At 42.1% G+C, this 19,594-nt stretch overlaps 1 protein-coding gene across 6 annotated transcripts in view; it reads left to right on the top strand.

Annotated features, from left to right (window-relative positions):
* COL16A1 (collagen type XVI alpha 1 chain) overlaps positions 1-2,638 on the top strand; it is a 133,090-nt gene extending 130,452 nt beyond the window's left edge. For all 6 annotated transcript variants that reach the window (XM_075195178.1, XM_075195180.1, XM_075195177.1 and 3 more), the window contains one exon: positions 25-2,638. In XM_075195178.1, the coding sequence (XP_075051279.1) occupies positions 25-221 (197 nt within the window). In that variant the 3' untranslated portion in view covers positions 222-2,638. The remainder of the gene's footprint in view (positions 1-24) is intronic.
* Positions 2,639-19,594: the final 16,956 nt, after the last annotated feature.

Raw genomic sequence — 19,594 nt, 5'->3', positions numbered from 1 at the left:
TACCCTCTTTTTTTTTTGCATCAGGACCACAGGGTCCACCTGGTTATGGAAAAGTGGGTTTACCTGGACCAATGGGACAACAAGGAATCCCTGGTATCCCTGGACCAGCTGGGACAAAAGGTAACACAGGCAAAGAAGGGAGATGCAACCCATCGGACTGTTACAGTATGATGTCAGTGCAAGAGTACCAGCCGAAGAACATGAAAGGGCCAGGGCGATAATCTTCCCAAACCTCAGACCCCACCGACTGTCTCACCGGATAATCTTCAAAGAGTTATTCCCTTTCCTTGTCAATGACCAACAGCACATTTCTCGATATACTGATCTCTGTATATTGCTCCATATCGAGATGCAGGTTTTTCTGGAAAAGGATGGGAAGGATATGTTCATGCACCTTGTATATATTTTCCTTATTTTTTTGTCTCTAGGTCATTAGGCTCTGCATTCCCTTTTCTCTTTGTCTTTTTACGCCCCCCTGCTGCCTACATTGTCTCATAGCATTTGAGTCAACTGTATGATCCCTGACCATGATGGAACAAAATACACCTCAAAGACACTGATTGGTCAGGTGTTATGAAAACTGAACTGTTTACTTTTAGCCATTTTCCGCTACATGATAAGCCCCTTATGTTGGAAAGTTCTCATTTAGATATTACTCTTGTTTGAAGTTCCAGATGAGGCTCATTTCTTCCCACCCTTACTTTCATCTGAGCGTGCAGGCAATTCCTTTTGTACTTCTAGCTACTTGGTGTAAATTAAGTGTTCTTACTTCTCAACTCATTGTGTTTCATAGATATTTTCCTTAAACAAAACAAGCAAACAAATAGTAATTTTTGAATGGAACGCAAAAATCTTAAAAAAAAATGTTTCACAATGTTTCTAAAATTGTCTTCATTTATTCTTTTTTTTTTTATATCCATGCTAGATGACTTTTGCCTTTTTTTCACAATAGCACACTGCAAGACTCTAGCCCAAGTGTATAAATATACATAACAGGCATTCTAAGGTCATGTATTTCGCAATAAATTGCAAGAATATCTCTATAAAGGTTTTCAGGATATTAAGTAAGCTCTCACCCCAAGTTTACTTTATCTGTTGTCAGGTTGATAGTTACACTATTGAGTGTCAATAGGGGAGTTCTAGGCCCTGGGCCACAACCTTAAATGCCCCTGTTGTAATCTGCGCTGTTATCTTCTGATCTTCATATACCTCTTCCAGGGCCATTTTAATAAAAGCACAAGCCTTGGGCTGACCAGGGCAGGGGTCCCATCCTAGAACTTTAGGCATGGAATAGAGCCTGGATAGGTGAGGCTCTTAAAAGTTCTTATTTCTGCCCCCTGGGGAGCTTGATATGTTAAAGCAGTCCTGGCTTCTCTCACTTGCTGGCAATTTTAGTGTAATTTCAGTAACATCACACATTTTGGAATTCAGCAAGCTCAGTGGTCAAGGTAATGTTTATATTGACAATGTTTGAATCTCTTCTACAATCTCTAGTTTGTATCACAAATTTATCAGTAGATCCCCAAATCTTATCTCAACAATACAGCTCCACAGAAGGAAATCCTAATCTATACTTTGCTAAGTACACCTTTACTCCGTAAAACTTCTTTGTCTTCTGCTCCTCTACAAATGCCACCAACTTACTCTGTAAACCCAAATTCTTGGTCAGAAATCCATGCACACCTCTAATCACATGACAGGTCTAAAACCGCTTTTCCAATGCAGACGTTTTGTACTTTGTAAATGACCTCCATAGTGTTGCTATTGTTTTCTCTGTGTTGTTGTTGACTGAGCACTTTCAGATTTGTTCTGCTACGATCAGCGTTAAAGGTGAAATATTTCTCTACACTCTTTTATAATTATTGACAGAAACTGACTAAAGTAATCCATTGGTTTATTTGAAACTGTGTGCCTTAGTAAAAACACAGCAAAAACTGTGCTTGTATAAATATGATATAAACATGCTTTGATATAAACTGGCAAATAGTGAGAAAGTTATGTCTAGAAATGTACTGTATCTATATATATAGTGATTGTCATATTTATTAAGGCCCAAAAATGTCCCAGTTCTATTCTTTTTAACTACATGGTTACATGAAAGCGTGGGTGTTTTTAAATAAAGATTGTGTGATGTGTTTTCCAAGACAGCTCAGAAATTATCACAATTACTTTGTTATTCATCCTGTAACTCAGTGAGGTGTTGTAGTAAAATGTGTCAACAATGGATATAGCAAAATATGTAAAGATAATTAAACTGTTTTTGTTAAATCTTTCCCAATCAGACTGCCATTATATCTGTTGCTGATCTTCTCTATCCTTATCTGGCCCCCATCTCTTATATCTAGTGTACTTAAACAGCCATTCTGAAAAGAGGGCTACTTTTACTTCTACAGTGAAATTGTACCTTGTAATGTAATTCTACTCCAGCCCATACAGCATTGGATGTCCCCGCGTCCCAAATAAGTGTTAAGTCCCAGTACAATTGTGACAACAAGTTTACCGTCAAGGAGGTATTTGTGTATCAGCTGTATACCAATGTTCTGCAGGTGCGTTGCTGTGCAGAGAATTTCATGTTTTGTAGATACTTGTTCTGCTACAAAAAAACAAACTATCAAATATAATTTATATTATTCTGGAACTTGGTCTTCAAATTATTTTTCTCTTCTTATGACTTGCATCTGACAAGACAAAGTCACAGCAATGAGTAACATACACATACACTACACAGGTTTTACAGTATTACCCCAGAGAACACATTGACAAATTTATAATATGTAATTTTTATGTAATGACAGCACAGGTTGCACAGTGGTTAGCATTGCTTCCTCACAGCGCTGGGTCATGTGTTCGATTCCGACCAGTGCTCTATCGGTGTGGAGCCTGCATGTAGGTTTCCTCCAGGTGCTAGGGTTTCCTCCGGGTGCTAGGGTTTCCTCCCACACAGTCTAAAAACTGGTAAGTTACTTGACTTCTGACAAAAATAGACCCTAGTGTGTGTTTGTACGTGTTAGGGAATTTAGACTGTTAGCTCAAAAGGGGCAGGGATGATGTGAATGATTCCATAGAATAGAAGCTGAGCATGCCCAAGATGAGTCCTAATGGGAGAAAGGTGCTATATAAATAAATTATTATTTTTTTATCTCATTTATACCCATAAACAAACACCATATGCTTTCATGGTGTATGGGGCACCAAGGTTTTAGGTAGAGATGCACAGGCTCGGTTTTTAGAAAACCGACCTTCCCCCCCCCCCCCACGAACCATATAGTTTTGAGTACCAAGCTGAGCTGACTCGGTACTCTCCACTTATTCGGATCCAACGATGAGGCAAAACATCATTGTCTCGTCATCGGATCTCACGGGTTTGGGATTCCCTATGTCCCTCCATCCCCAGGAGATCCGGTGCCATTGCTCATATAGACACAGGAGGGCTAACATCGTTTTGTTACTCTCCAGTCTCCAGCCACAAATCTCAATCTATCCTGCAACAGAGCACCTAAATCACTGTCTGACAGTGATTTCTCTACTTAGTTGTCATTACTCAGTAGTCATTTGCTTAAAAAAAAACCTTTATTTTTATTTTATTGAAATTGCACACGGTAGTGTGCGTATACTATCTGAAAGCGTTGTTCACAAAAATCACTGCCTGACAGTGTCTTCTATTCATTTGTCATTTGGTGAGAAAAATATATATTCAACTAAAATTGCACACTGTTCTAGTGTGTCTATTTGACAGCATTGTTCAGAAAAATCACTAACTGGCCGTGTGTACTCAGCTTAGTTTTCATTTGGTAAAAAAAACATATTTAATTAGAATTGCACGCTGTTCTAGTGTGTCTATTTGACAGCGTTGTTCAGAAAAATCACTGACTTGCAGTGTGTACTGTACTCAGTTGTGTACTCATTTGTCATTTGCGGAATAATTTTACATTTTTTTTAAATTTTTGGACAAATTGGATGCTCATCAATATGGATCACGATCAGTCGACAGAAGAGCAGGAGCACCAAGCAGCTGCTGCCACCTGTCATGATGATACTAGTCCTTCAGTGTCATCTACTAAAGCCTATGCTCAAGGGAATAGTGGATTTAAGTAAGGGAAACTGAAATCCCCCCAAAAAGCTTGTAAATTAGTAAAGAAAAAAACACCACTGATAAAGGGAAAGTTTACTCTAGAGAAACATAAAATTGCCAACATGCCATTCTACACACTCAGTGGCAAAGAAAGATTCAGGCCTTCGCCTTTATTTATAAGTGATAGTTCTGCAACTGTCAGTGAGGCATCTACTTATGTCTGTCATGACGATGCAAGACCTTGTCATTCAGAGTCTAGAAGAGGTGCCCAAAAAATGACATATGTAAAATTGGTGCTGAAAAAAAACAGGCAGTAGAACAAACTGTGTGTTCAGAAACGTCACAAATCCCTGAGGAGAGTCTATCCACGAGTGATATGTCTGAGCCTGACCTTTCTGATACTGTACTCATAAAGAAGCATCCTTTCACCATTTCTGCAAATGTGTTGATGAGCAGCACAGGTATAGTTAGTGATATAGAAATTGAGGATGCCACTTTGGTTTTGCAACAGGATTAGGGGGATATTAATGTAGCTGACGACTGTGCTAATGAGGATGCTGATGAGGATGTTGTTTGTGTAAGTCCTGCACCAGTGGAAGCAGTTCTTGCCAGTGATAAGCAGAAGGCCATTGTCATGCTTGGGCATAGGGCCAAAAAATACACCTCTTTTGTGTGGAATTATTTTTACCCAAATCCTGACAACAGTTGTGTAGCCATTTGTAGCGTTTGTAAAGCCACAGTTAGGTAGGGACCTTAACCATCTAAGAACTAGGGATGTGCACCGGCGACTTTTGAGGTCTCGTGTTTTGTGTTTTGGATCCGGATTTTCATTATTTTTGGGGTTCGGATTTGTCTCGCAAAAGACTTGACGAAAGGTCTCGGTTCGGATTTAAGGTTTTGGATTCGGATTTTTTTTGAAAAAAACATAAAAAGTTTAAAAATCAAGTTTTTGGGCTTATTTTCACTCCTACGCTATTATTAACCTCAATAACATTCAATAACAAGCATTTCCACTAATTTACAGTGTATTCTGAACACCTCAAAATATAGTTATTAGTCCAAAACGTTGCAACGAGGTATCTTTCTGGACTGCGTAGAAGAGTGGGTCACCACAATATATATAATAAGAAAACCATCAACTTGTATGATTCGCAGCAATAAATGTACCTGGACTGCGTAGAGGAGTGGGTCACCACAATATATATAATAAGAAAACCATCAACTTGTATGATGCGCACCAATAAATGTACCTGGACTGCGTAGATGAGTGGGTCACCACAATATAAATTAAAAACCCTGAACTTGTATGATTCGCACCAATAATGTACCTGGACTGCGTAGAGGAGTGGGTCACCACAATATATATTAAAAACCCTGAACTTGTATGATTCGCAGCAATAAATGTATCTGGACTGCGTAGAGGAGTGGGTCACCACAATATATATAATAAGAAAACCATCAACTTGTATGATGCGCACCAATAAATGTACCTGGACTGCGTAGAGGAGTGGGTCACCACAATATATATTAAAAACCCTGAACTTGTATGATTCGCACCAATAAATGTACTTGGACTGCGTAGAGGAGTGGGTCACCACAATATATATTAAAAACCCTGAACTTGTATGATTCGCACCAATAATGTACCTGGACTGCGTAGAGGAGTGGGTCACCACAATATATATTAAAAACCCTGAACTTGTATGATTCGCAGTAATAAATGTATCTGGACTGCGTAGAGGAGTGGGTCACCACAATATATATAATAAGAAAACCATCAACTTGTATGATTCGCACCAATAATGTACCTGGACTGCGTAGAGGAGTGGGTCACCACAATATAAATTAAAAACCCTGAACTTGTATGATTCGCACCAATAATGTACCTGGACTGCGTAGAGGAGTGGGCACTGGGCACCACAATAAAATATATATAGAAAACCTTCAACAGGTCAGAATTACACCCAAAAATAGTATCTGGACTGCGTAGAGTAGTGGGCACTGGGCACCACAATAAAATATATAAAAAACCTTCAACAGGTCTGCATTACACTGCACATACGGCTGCTCCTCCATCCTCTCCATCATATACATGTTGGAGTTTCAGCGTGTGACAACCTCTTGTTTTTGATAATGTCAGTGCATTTTGAATATTTTTCAATTTGCCCCACACCACTGAATGTACTTTATCTATGATACGCATCTATCTATCTTGACTGCGTAGTGTGGTGGCCCCGGTACACAATTTGGTACCGAGGCCACAATATAATTAAAAAACCCTTCACGGGTCAGAATTCCACCAAAAAAGGGTATGGACTGCGTAGTGTGGTGGCCCCGGTACACAATTTGGTACCGAGGCCACAATATAATTAAAAAAACCCTCCACGGGTCAGAATTCCACCAAAAAAGGGTATGGACTGCGTAGTGTTGTCGCCCCGGTACACAATTTGGTACCGAGGCCACAATATAATTAAAAAATTGGGCATCAACTGTCACCGTTGTTTAATATCTGATACACCTAAATATGGACTGCACAGTGGAGTGGCCCCGGTAGTAAATTTGGTGCCGGGGCCACAATACCTCCTCCAACTTCCAAGTGTAGTGTTTATAAAGACAGACAGCGTCGAAGTGTTATTAGTTGACTTTCTTAACCCTAAAATTGTCCCTGTTGCAAATATTCGTGCAATGGACAGTTACTTTTTTATTGAAAGACTCAAGCTTTCAAGTGTAGTGTTTATAAAATATAAACAACAATACAGTAGTTTTAGAGCACGTCAATACCTCTTGTTTTAAATTATGACAGGGCATTTTACTTTTGGTTTAATTTCTTGAATTTGTTTAAATTTGGTTTTACTTTTTGAACATGGCAAACGACTGTTGATTGGTCATATAATGCAAAAAAAAAAGTTCCAAGATGGAATTGTCCTTGGGCCCTCACACCCACCCTTATGTTGTTGAAATAGGACATGCACACTTTAACAAACCAATCATTTCAGCGACAGGGCCTACCAAACAACTTTGGCTGAAATGATTGGTTTGTTTGGGCCCCCACACCAAAAAAGCTATTCATCTCTCCCTGTACAGACTAAACAGGCTCTACTGAGGCAAGATGTCGTCCTCATCCTCAACCTCTGATTCCTCTCCCCCTACAGTGTGTACTTCCTCCTCATCACACATTATCAATTCGTCCCCGCTGGACTCCACAACCACAGGTCCCTCTGTAGTATCTGGAGGGCAGTGCTGTACTTCATTGAGGAATTGATTATTCATTTTTATAAACATCATTTTTTCAACGTTGTGAGGAAGCAACCTCCTTCGCCGCTCACTGACCAGGTTCCCCGCTGCACTAAAAACTCTTTCCGAGTACACACTGGAGGGGGGACAACTCAGGCAAAATAGAGCCAGTTTGTACAGGGGCTTCCAAACTGCCTTTTTTTCCTGCCAGTAACAATATGGACTGTCTGACATGTCTACTTGGATGGTGTCAGCAAAGTAATCATCCACAATTGTTTCTATTGTGACAGCATCCAATGCAGCGAGAGTAGACATGTTTGCAATGGTTGGCAGGTCCTTCAGTCCGGACCAGATGTTATCAGCATCCCCGCCAGCGCCTCTTTTGGGAAAACTGAGCTTTTTCCTCGCAGCCATAGATGTGGAAGAAAATGAGGGTGGAGCTGTTGGCATGTCACGGTCCTCTTCAGAGGACAATCTCCTGACCAGCAGGTCTTTGCACCGCTGTAGACTTGTGTCCGCCGGAAACAGAGACACAACATACGCTTTAAACCGAGGATCGAGCACGGTGGCCAGAATGTATTCCTCTGACTTTAAAAGAGTGACCACCCTCTGATCCTGGCAAAGCGTACGAAGGGCTACATCCACAAGAGCTACATGCTTGGTGTAATCGCAATGGCTTACCAGCTCCTCCCTCACTTTCTCCAGCTGCTTCTGCAACAGCCTGATCAGGGGAATGACCTGACTCAAGCTGGCAGTGTCGGAACTGACTTCTCGTGTGGCAAGTTCAAATGGCTGCAGAACCTTGCACAACACGGAAATCAGTCTCCACTGCGCTTGACTGAGGCGCATCCCCACTCCTTTGCCTATGTCGTAGGTGGCTGTGTAGGCCTGAATGGCCTTTTGCTGCTCCTCCATCCTCTGCAGCATATAGAGGGTGGAGTTCCAGCGTGTCACAACCTCTTGTTTGAGGTGATGGCAGGGCAAGTTCATGCTTTTTTGATGTGCCTCTAGTCTGCGGTAGGCACTGGCTGAATGCCGAAAGTGTCCAGCAATTTTGCGCGCCACCGCAAGCATCTCCTGCACACCCCTATCACTCTTGAGGTAATGCTGCACCACCAAATTAATGGTGTGGGCAAAACATGGGACGTGCTGGAAATTGCCCATATTTAATGCCCGCACAATGTTACTGGCATTGTCTGACACCACAAATCCCCATGAGAGTCTAAGTGGGGTAAGCCACTGGGAGATAATTTCCCTCAGTTTCTCTAATATGTTGTCAGCGTTGTGCCTCTTATTAAAGCCTGTAATACACAATGTTGCCTGCCTTTGCACGAGCAGCCATTTTGTAGATGCTGCTACTGATGCAGCTGTTGCTGTTGCTGCGGAAGGGGATGCATCTACCCAGTGGGCTGTCACAGTCATATAGTCCTTCGTTTGCCCAGAACCACTTGTCCACATGTCCGTGGTTAAGTGGACAGTGGGTACAACCGCATTTTTTAGAGCACTGAGGACACTTGATCGTACTTCTCTGTACATTTTTGGTATCGCCTGCCTAGTGAAGTGGAATCTCGACGGGATTTGGTACCGGGGACACAATACCTCCATCAACCCTCTAAATCCCACTCCACTGATGGCGAACACCGGGCGCACGTCTAACACCAACATTGCAGTTACAGCCGCAGTTATACGCTTTGCAATAGGGTGACTACTATCGTATTTGGTGGTCATGGCAAACGACTGTTGGACGGTCAATTGTTTTGTGAAAGACTTAGCGGTCTTACGACTTCCCCTCTGGGAAGATGACCGACTAACAGCAGCAACAGCAGCAGTGGCAGTAGTAGGCGTACCACTGCAGGATTCCTCGGATGAATCCCGTATTGAGGAGGACTCAGTCTGGCTGCTGACTTGGGCTGCAGGACTGAATCTGATGGAGATTGTGGAGGAAGTTGACGAGGAGGGTGTTGCTGGTGTGTATCCAACTGGACCACGGGATTTAGGTGTCCCTGTACCGATGAGGGTCCTAGCCCCAGTTCCTGAACTAACCACTGAACTATGAAGGTTATTCAGGTGACGTATAAGGGAGGATGTTCCTAGGTGGGCAAGATCCTTACCGCTGCTTATTTGAGCTTTACATAAGCTACATATGGCTATACATTGGTTGTCTGGATTTGGATAAAAATAACTCCAGACCGAAGAGGTGCATTTTTTGGTCTTCTGACCAGGCATGACGATGGGCTTTTTCATCCCATGGACATCAGCTGTTTCCCCCCCTGGTGCCTCATTTACAATAACCACATCACCATCCTCATCATCAAGTTCCTCCACAGCGCCAGCTACATCATCAATAGGCTCCTCCCGAGCCACCTCTTCCCGTACAGTGATGGGAAGGTCAGGCTTGACAACCACCAACACCCTTGGACTCGCCTTGAGGATTTGTGATAATTTCTCTTTAGAAGGCAGAGTTGTTTGCTGTTTTGTTGCTGACAGCATAACTCTCTTCAATTTTTTGGAGGGGGGGGGAGGAGGAGGATGGATAAGATCCGTGGGTGAAGCTGAACCACTAGTCATGAACACGGGCCAGGGCCTAAGCCGTTCCTTGCCACTCCGTGTCGTAAATGGCATATTGACAACTTTACGTTTCTCCTCAGATGATTTTAAGTTTCTCTTTTAGCTACTTTTTCTTAACTTGGGCTTTTTGGATTTTACATGCCCGGTACTACGAGATTGGGCATCGGGCTTGGAAGACGACGTTGATGGCATTTCATCGTCTATGTCATGACTAGTGGCAGCAGCTTCAGCATTAGGAGGAAGTGGGTCTTGATCTTTCCCTACTTTATCCTCCAAATTTTTGGTCTCCATTATATGTAGCACAAGATACTGCAGAATGATGTGTGAACTTGGAAATATTGCAGTACCAATGGACTTATACTGCTGGATTGGTTTTGCAAATTTGGTTATAATTACTTTTTTTTTAATTTTTTATTTTAATATTTTTTATAATTTTTTTTTTATTTTTTAAAAACTTGGGAATAATGGAGAAATAACTATGCCCTTAGAAGCACAGAGCACAGGACACAGCACCACTGGACTGAACAGGACACAGCACAGGACCCAGCAGCACTACGGAACTCAGCAGGACAGAGCACAGGACACAGCACCACTGGACTGATACTGCAGAATGTGTGAACTTTGTAATATTGCAGTACCACTGGACTTTTACTGCTGAATGTGTGAACTTGGTAATATTGCAGTTCCAATGGGCTTATACTGCAGGATTGGTTGTGCAAATTTTGTGGTAATTAAAAAAAAATTAAATTAGTTTTTGGAATTTTTTTAAATAACTTTTTTTTATTTTTTTAAACACAGGGGAATATTGGGGAAATAACTATGCCCTTAGACGCACAGAGCACAGGACACAGCACCACTGGAGTGAACAGGACACAGCACAGGACCCAGCAGCACCACTGACCTCAGAAGGACAGAGCACAGCACACAGCACCACTGGACTGATACTGCAGAACACAGCACAGCACAGAACTAAACAGCACAGCACAGAACTAAACAGCACAGCACGAGATCTACCAGGACAGAGGACCACCTAACACACCCTCCCTCTACCCTGATCAATGCCCGAGTGAAGATGGCGGCGACTAGCGGGGAATTTATAGGATCCGAGTATCGCGAGATCCGACAACAGGATTATGAGTCAGAGCCTCAGTTTCAGATTTGAATTTGGCGCCAATACCCGGATCTGTCTCGGATCCGACTCGGATCGGCAACGTTCGGGTGGGCTCGGATTTCAGAAATCCGAGTGCGCTCATCTCTACTAAGAACCTAATCCATGTTACGCCATTTGAAGTGAGATTATGGCAAGCTTTTGGGAAAATCAGAAACGTAATGCTAAAAAAATAACAAGCAGTCCATTATCAGCTACCTCCCTTCTCTCAGCTATATCCCACCTTCAATCTACATCGCCAACACCTTCATCATCAATATCCTCACTAGTGATCGGAGTTAGTCCTGCATCTAAGTTGCTAAGTCTAGATGACTCCTCCCCTATCCAGGATTCCTCAGAAGAATTCTTGAGCTTTAGGCCCGCTGTTGCTGCTGCTGGGGGTGGATCTCCATCCTAGAAGCAGACCAAGAAGAAGTCTATTAGTAGTTTACAACAATTGGCTGTTAAACAATCATTTGCAAGAAGAAGCAAGTATGACAGCTTTCACCCAGTTGCACAGTGGATCACAGATGCCATGGTGACTATATTAGTGTTAGATCTGTATCCAGTATCCACCATTAATGCAGCAGGTTTTAGACAGTTAATTGAGGTCCTTTGTCCCTGTTACCAAATTCCATCTTGACACTATTTACTAGATAAGCAATTCCACACCTGTACCAGGAGGTTAGAAAAAACCTAATTATTAGGCTACAAAATGCCATTCTACCAACTGTACATGTAATCACAGTGTTAGGCAACGAGACTGGTGTATGGTGTTACAACCCCTTAATCTAATCCATACCTGAACTTTTAGCCATGTTGTTATCAGCAAATATCAGTGATGTAATTATAATATCTCCTTGAAAAGTACTTCAGGGGTTAAATTCCACATCCACAGGGAACACTCAGGAGTTAAGTGAATTAAGCTATCATTGGGTTTTCTGTTTGCTCCCTATTGTTCACTAGTGAGCTCTACAGCCAGCCAGGAGGCTGAGCCAGCTGAGATCACCTGAGGGAAGACACCTGGGGAGGTAGGGGAGGGGGCTTGAGAGTGTAAGCAGCCCACCATCGAGACCTTTTGCAACTCCCCTTGACAGGCAGATCCCAAGGTGGGATTAGGAGGTGATAAAAGAGGCTACCCTGGGAGCTGGACATGTGTGACTAACTTTTGGCCAAGAGGTGATGCTCTGCCAGAGATGCGCTGTGGAACATATCTCACTGGATTTATTTAACTGATTTCTTCATTTGTTGGACCTGCTATCATTACAGGGCCGTGCTGTATTTAATCCTGTTCTGCAGAATCATCCCACTATTTTTCCTCTAATACTGTGTCCGAGTGAATTGGGAACCACATATCTTCACACACAGATATGCGGACAAGCGGAACTGGGCAAACTAAAGTCTGTGACAGCCCACTGGTTGTGAATAGCCTTCAGCAGCAGGAACAGCAGCAGCATCTAACAAACAATGCCAGATCTTTTAGAGGCAGGCTACTCTGTGTATCACTAGTTTCGCTTAGAGGCATACCACTGACAGCCTGTTAGAAAAACTAAGGGATCTCATTGCAACATAGCTTATCCTGCTTGGACTCTACTGAGGATATGTGATTTCTGATAACGCCACCAATATTGTGAGACCATTATAGCTGGGTGAATTAAATCACTTTCCCTGTTTTGCTCACAAAATTTACTTGGTGGTACAGAGGGACGTGCAGGAGATGCTATCTATGAAGCAAAATTTGGCATGTAGAAGTTTGCTGCAGTTGCAAGAAGAATTTAATTTGCCCTGGTACCAACTGAAGCAAGAGGTGGTAACAAGGTGGAATTCCACCCTTTATATGCTTCAGAAGAAGGAGAAACAGCAAAAAGCCATCCACGATTACTCAACAAGCCATGACATTGGGGAAGGAGGGAGAATGTACTTCAGTGCAGTGGAGAATACTTTCCGTATTGTGCAAGGTGCTGAAACCATTCGAAGTAATCACCTGTGAAGTGAGTGCAGTCACTGTTAGCTTGAGTAAAGTGATTTCCATTATTAGACTTTTGGAAAGGCAGCCAGAGAAATTGAAGGAGGAGCAATTACGCTAAGTACGTTGGACTTGTAGATCAAGTACTTTATTCGCTTCGCCAGGATCCAAGAGTTATCAACATCTTGAAAGCGGATCAGTACATTTTGGTAACTGTGCTTGATCCTAGATTTAAGAACTATGTTTATTTTCAACTGACCCAGATCTTAACAGATGCAACGAGTGCTTGGTGAGCAAGTGGATAGCTGAAGTGGTACATGACACGACAACGTCTCCTCATTCAGTTTCTCAGGCAACTGCTGCTAGGAAAAGACTTAGCTTTCCCAAGAGACCCAGTGGTAATGTAGGTGAGTCAGCACAACATTTTAACATCTGGTCTGGTCTAAAAGAATTGCCCAAAATTCGTGACACCTCTGCCGTAACCCCACCTGATCATACTATCAACATCCAAAGAATGGTGGATTATTTTAATGACAGCATACAAATAGACACATCAAAAAGGCAATTTTGAGACCCATGTACAGACCCGTTTTGCAATACCTAAGCTGCCCAACCTCCAGTATGTACTCAGAACAAGTTTTCAGCACAGCCGGGAACCATGTCAGCGATCGGCGTAGGACGCTACTTCCTAAAAATATGTAAAAGATGATGTTCATCAAAATGAACTACAAATTCCATTACCTTTACCGGCAATTACAACAAAGTACAGTGATTTTTATAATGGTGGATTCCTGCGGGGATAAATTAATATTGTGTGAGGGTGATATACACACTGATGAGGGTGAGGATGAGGCAGAGGACAACATATTGAAACTGTAAAGTTCATTGACAGCACTGTTAGCCTAGCTGTCTTAAGCCCATTGGTAGCTTGTTTTGTGGGGCCCTAAACAAACAAAGCACTTCAGCCACAAAAGTGAAGTGCTTGGTTTGTTAAACTGTACATGTCCTTTTTAATATCCAACATAAGGGTGGGTGGGAGAGTCCAAGGACAATTCCATCTTGCACCACTTTTCTTTTCTGCTACTGCTGTGTGGCAATGTTTCCTAGATGTGCTGTGAACTGCCCTGTGTTTGTACCATTGCTCTGTTGCTTAGTATCCAGCCAGTTCACTGCAGTCTTTGGCCTAAGGTGGATGAAAATAATATTGTGAACTGTGAGGTGGTCAAAATTGACTGGAAATTAATGTTATTGAGGTTAATAATAATGTAGGAATAACAAAAAGTGCCAAATTATGTGATTTTAGATTTTTTTTACATTTTTTGCCAGAAAAAATGAAGATCCAAAACTAAAACACGGTGGTCAGTGAACATCCTAGATTTAGGGTGGCACTGTGTAGTGCTTTTAGTATGATTATTATAGCACATACAGTTAAAGACTCTGGCTTCCCACCCTTGGTAAAGCCATTTGCTAGCCAGGACCCAGGAGGGAGGAGGTAATCCCAGGATCACGGCAGGTGTCGCGAGCCAGCAATGAAAGAGTATCTATCTATCTATCTATCGGAGAGCCACTCCTAGAGGCATGTGGAGAGGGGGTGTGCGGCAAGTTCCGCAATGTGCCACTTTCAGACCCTAGTAAGAGGTGTGTATAAGCCCTGAAGTTATTAAGGGCAGCAAATAGCCCCATAGTGAGGCATAGTGAGCAGTGGGTCTGCTGAGGGGGGATTCCCACCTCCAGGAGTACCCCAGATTAGGCTAGAAAGATCTATGGATGGTAGAGCCTTTGGATGTGCTGCCTGGAGGAGTGTGTCTGTAAGAGTGAGGTATGGAGTGTCATACAAAGACTCTGGATAGAGGTGAGTGTGTGGCAGCTGCAACAGAAAAAACATTTGTGCGTTAACAAGGAGTAAAGAAAGCTCTTGGACATAGTCCTGACTAGTGTTAGCACCCGGGGAGAGAGTTTATGGCCTGATGCCCTGTGAGACTGATTCATGTGTCCTAAGGAGGAGGGAGAGTGCCATGTGTAGCAGTACGGTTGGACCCGGCAGTCAGGGGAGCACTGTGAGTCAGCAAGCCAGCTTGTGGCTATGATGAGGTGATGCAGAAATCCCTGACAACTGGGATGCACAACTATAAAATATTTTGAAAGTGTTCTCCCAAATAGATAAATGAAACTTCAGCAGAGAGATGTGGAAAGGTACCTAGATAGTAGATACTTACTCTGTAAAGCAGCAGTAGGAGCCCCCTTGGGAAGCACCCCTATATTGGGGGGGGGTTCACTGCATGATGGCAGTGTGGCAACAGTGGCAACAAGTTGAAAAGGAGGGTCCCTGACATAGGGGATGGTGCGCAGGAGCGTAGTGCGAGAACCTCTGGACCATGCCTCCCGTCTGTCTGTGTATATGATTGGCTCTGACTGATGCTGTAACATCAGGTGTGTGAATTACCAGAGTTATTTTATTGCTGCAAGTGTGAGCTGGAGGAGTTGAAGTGGTCATACAACCGTTATCTGCAACCATTATGCTTTTTTGTACTGGAGGAGAAGAGGAGTTATAATAAAGTTTTATTCAGTTTGGAACTGAGGTGTCCTGGTGCCCAATATTTATGTACATTTGCACTGCATTGCCACTAGTGGTCACTCCACAGTAACTGATCTAAATTCCTGAGTATGCAGGGAACCCCCTGGTGATGGATGCCATACCCACGCCAAAGCCAGAGCAGTGGAGAAGGGTGACAGCAAGTGGGGTACCGAGCAACACCAGGATACCCCAAGTAAGAGTGCCTACATTCCAACAACTTTCCCTTGCTATAGTGCCAACAACCCCGGCTGGTTGGCCTAATGTTGGTTTTTGTGAAATCGGGGGACCCCACGCATTTTTACCCCTGATTTCGCAGAAGCCAGCACTAGGCTGGCTGCACTAGGGTTAATAGCATTAGGAAGAGGGGACCCCACAGTTTTCTGTTTTTTGAAATTTCTATTTTTACACTGAATTAGAGCTACAGCGGCCTGTGTATTACAGCTGCCTTGCACCTGAATTCAACAGGGCATGGATCTTGAGATCCGTGGCTTGATGAATTCCGGAGCACGCAAACCCTAGATAGATGTACATAATTTGTGTGGGTTGAGCTCAGAATATGTGTCTTGATGAATCAGGCTCTATAGGTTTTTCTCCCGATTAACAGGCCAATCATACGATGAATGACTGTTAGGTCCCATATTCCATTACTGTGTATGCTCCCACAATCATGTTTTATCGTTCCAAAGCACATGGTATCATTTCATTTGCTTTTATAATGGACTAAAAATTTCTAAAAATGATGGAACAAAGTAATTGAAATTCTGAAGTATTTATGCACTCATGATCAACAGTGTAGGCAGATCTCCATAGAGTCTACAGAGACACGATCTTATCAGCAGATGGTTATGACAGATGAAGAACACAGATCTGAAGGTAAATTGTGTAAAATCGTGTACTCATGAATCGGCTTGCTGATTGGGACTTTCAGTCATTGGTAAAATCGTTACAGATAACGCAACAGGAGAAATTTTATGTAGTGTGTACCTAGCTTAATACCATCTGAAACCTATATAGATTAATTTGTTTAGCCCTTGCAGGATGTATAAAAGACTATAAAAACATGATAAGAGTTTTTTGAGCAGTTACTTCCAGACAGATATTCTCAAACTGGGTAGGCTTCTGAATAATGTGGTTGGAGGATTTAGAAACAACCAAGTGGCAGATTTGTAGGTAACAAAACTAAGAGTAGGGGTAAGGTTGTACTTTATTTGTAACGATGAAAAATAATCTAAGATATTCAGTGTATTTCACTCATACTTGCCAACTCTCCCGGAATGTCAGGTTGGTCTCACGGACTCCCGGGAGAGCTGGCAATTCTCCTGCATCCCGCAATTGTGGGGCTACAATGACACGATTTGCTGTGAATCGCGTCATTTTGGCCCCGCCCCCGCGTCAAATATGCTGTTTTGTTGCCGGGGCCAAAATGATGTGAATCGCTGTGCGCCGCCCCCTCCCGCCCTCTAGACACGCCCCTCTCCCGGATTCAGCTTGCCAAAGGTAGGCAAGTATGATTTTACTGCAAACATGTCTACACATTCGGTGGAAACATGTAAGAGTGTAATCAGAAGTGTTCTTATTCTAATGTATGCAATGTCTGTATACTGCTTGAATAGCTGCCATCTTTGCATAAACAAGGTGCAAATGCAACAAAAAGATGTCTCAAATACCCAGAAGTGGCTCTTTTGTATGCAGCAAATGGCCTCCTATACATAATGATATTGATGTACTAATAATAATAATGTACAATATAATGCCCCAATAACAAAGCATATTTGTTGATTTAAAATATATCTTATGTATATGTAATTACTATTTCTATATCTTATTTAGTGGGTAGAACCTTACAAATAGGAATGGTCCAGCTCCATTTAGTGGCTATAGGAGAGCACAGGAACACTTGAAGGAACTTTAATAATGTAGTAAACTATTGCAGTATCACAGATTTGCCACATAGTGGCACTATACACTACCAAGTACTTGAATCTGAGATTTCAATTGTTCTATTGTCCGTAAGAAAAATACATTGTAGGATTTACGTTCACTTTTTTTTTTATAATTGATAACTGATGTACTGGCTAATCTGGATAGGTCAATTTATTAATATATGTGAAAATGTCATAACAATTTAACTGCAAAGGTAAAATAACACCGTTATTTAAACTTTGTTATAGTTTGTTATAAAACGAAAACACCATTGGTGTTTGGTTAATGGGCCGACCTATTTGGGGCCCTAAATTACCAAGTATGATTAAAATAAATAAATAAATAAAGGCTATGGCTATATTCTCTCTGCTTGGTGTGGTGTCATCTGCTACGGGTGCCATTGTGATGTAAATTTTGAGGGACAGCGGAACAAAATTCTTCCCTATAAAAGGTCATGTGCTGTTACATGGATGCAGAAAGCCCAGCTATGATGTGCTCACTTATCATATCTAGCGAGTGTAGAAGTGTGACAGAAAGCTGTGCACGGGAGATATTAAAGTTATTAACGCCAGGAACCAAATTGTTACCATTGAATGTATCAGAGATTTGCTTTATACAACTGGCCACATCAGGTATCAGGTGGGGAATCCTTTTTCAAAGTCCCCCCCCCCCCCCCCCCCAACACACACACAATGTGCTCCTGCTGTTTATACTAAATCCACTGTATATTGGACTGTACACACTCTTTGCCTAGACATTTATATCAGACAAATACTACTGTACACTACAGCTTCCTCCTATATTTACACCCCAAAACACTGTTTTCATCCACAATATGGCATGGTACATATCAAACTTTTATCTACACTGCCTCACACAGAACCTTTTTGGATTTAGTGGAAACCATTTGAAGGGCCACTTAACCTAAAATACAGATTGCTTCACACAAAGAATCTATTATATATCAGTATTATAATTTAATACTTTATTAGGTACATTTATTTAGTACTGGGCAGAAACAGCCTGAATTCTTTGTGGCAACATTTGTTAGGTATTCTGGTCCAGGTTGACTTGGTAGTATCACGCAGTTGCTGCAGATTTATTGGCTTCACATTCATGCTGCAAATCAAAAATCCTTCCTCAGACCATTACACCACCACCACCAGCCTGCACCCTTAACAGAAGGCAGGACGGATCCATGAATTCATGTTGCTTATGCCAAATTTTGACTCTACCATCTGCTTGTTGCAGCAGAAATCGAGATTTGTCAGACCAGACAAAGTATTTCCAGTCTTCAAATGTCCAGTTTTAGTGAGCCTGTGACCACTGTAGCCTCAGTTTTCTGTTCTTAGGTGACAGGAGTGGATCCCTGTGTGGTCCTCTGCTGCTGTAACCTATCCACTTCAAGTTTCGATGTGCTGTGCATTCAGAGATGCTATTCTGCATACCTCTGTTGTAACGCATGGTTATATAAGTTACGGTCTCCTTCCTGTCAGCTTAATCCAGTCTGGCCATTCCCCTCTGACCTCTCTCATTAACAAGGCGTTTTTGCCCACAGAATTGCCGCGCACTGGATATTTTATTTTTTTTCGTTTTGCACACAACTCTCTGTAACCTAGACATATTCTAAATCGCTTGATGCAGGACTCTGTGTTTTCTGTGCTGTCTCCCCTCCGCCAAGCGGTGCTGCTAAAAATTATGTGTCTGTTTCGTTTTCAAACTGGACAAAAATGATTGGCACATTAAATAAACACCAAGTTTGTTTAACTCATGTAAATGCTGTATCAGTAGCCTCAGAGTTTTAACAGACTTATATGGGAATCCACAAACCAGTGGACCACTACCTAAGCCATGAAAGATATAAGAATTTTGAGCAAAATAGATCTAAGCTTAAACCAATTATCAGTGTCATTATATTTTGTTAGTCTGTAAAGCGAAAACATTGTGCAGAGGTTTATTTCACTGCTAGAAGATTTACAACCTAAATGTGGTCGTCAAAATAATGCTCTAAGAGGTCATCTAGACTGTATTAGGGATGATTCTGCAAACAAAGGCAACTTTAATGCCATTTTAAAATACTGAAGTGAAGGAGACAGTGAATTGAGAGAC

This window comes from Mixophyes fleayi, chromosome 2 (assembly GCF_038048845.1).
Source record: "Mixophyes fleayi isolate aMixFle1 chromosome 2, aMixFle1.hap1, whole genome shotgun sequence".
NCBI classification, from domain to species: Eukaryota; Metazoa; Chordata; class Amphibia; order Anura; family Limnodynastidae; genus Mixophyes; species Mixophyes fleayi.
The sequence above is the reverse complement of the archived record's forward strand: the minus strand, read 5'-3'. Positions and strand labels throughout refer to the sequence as shown.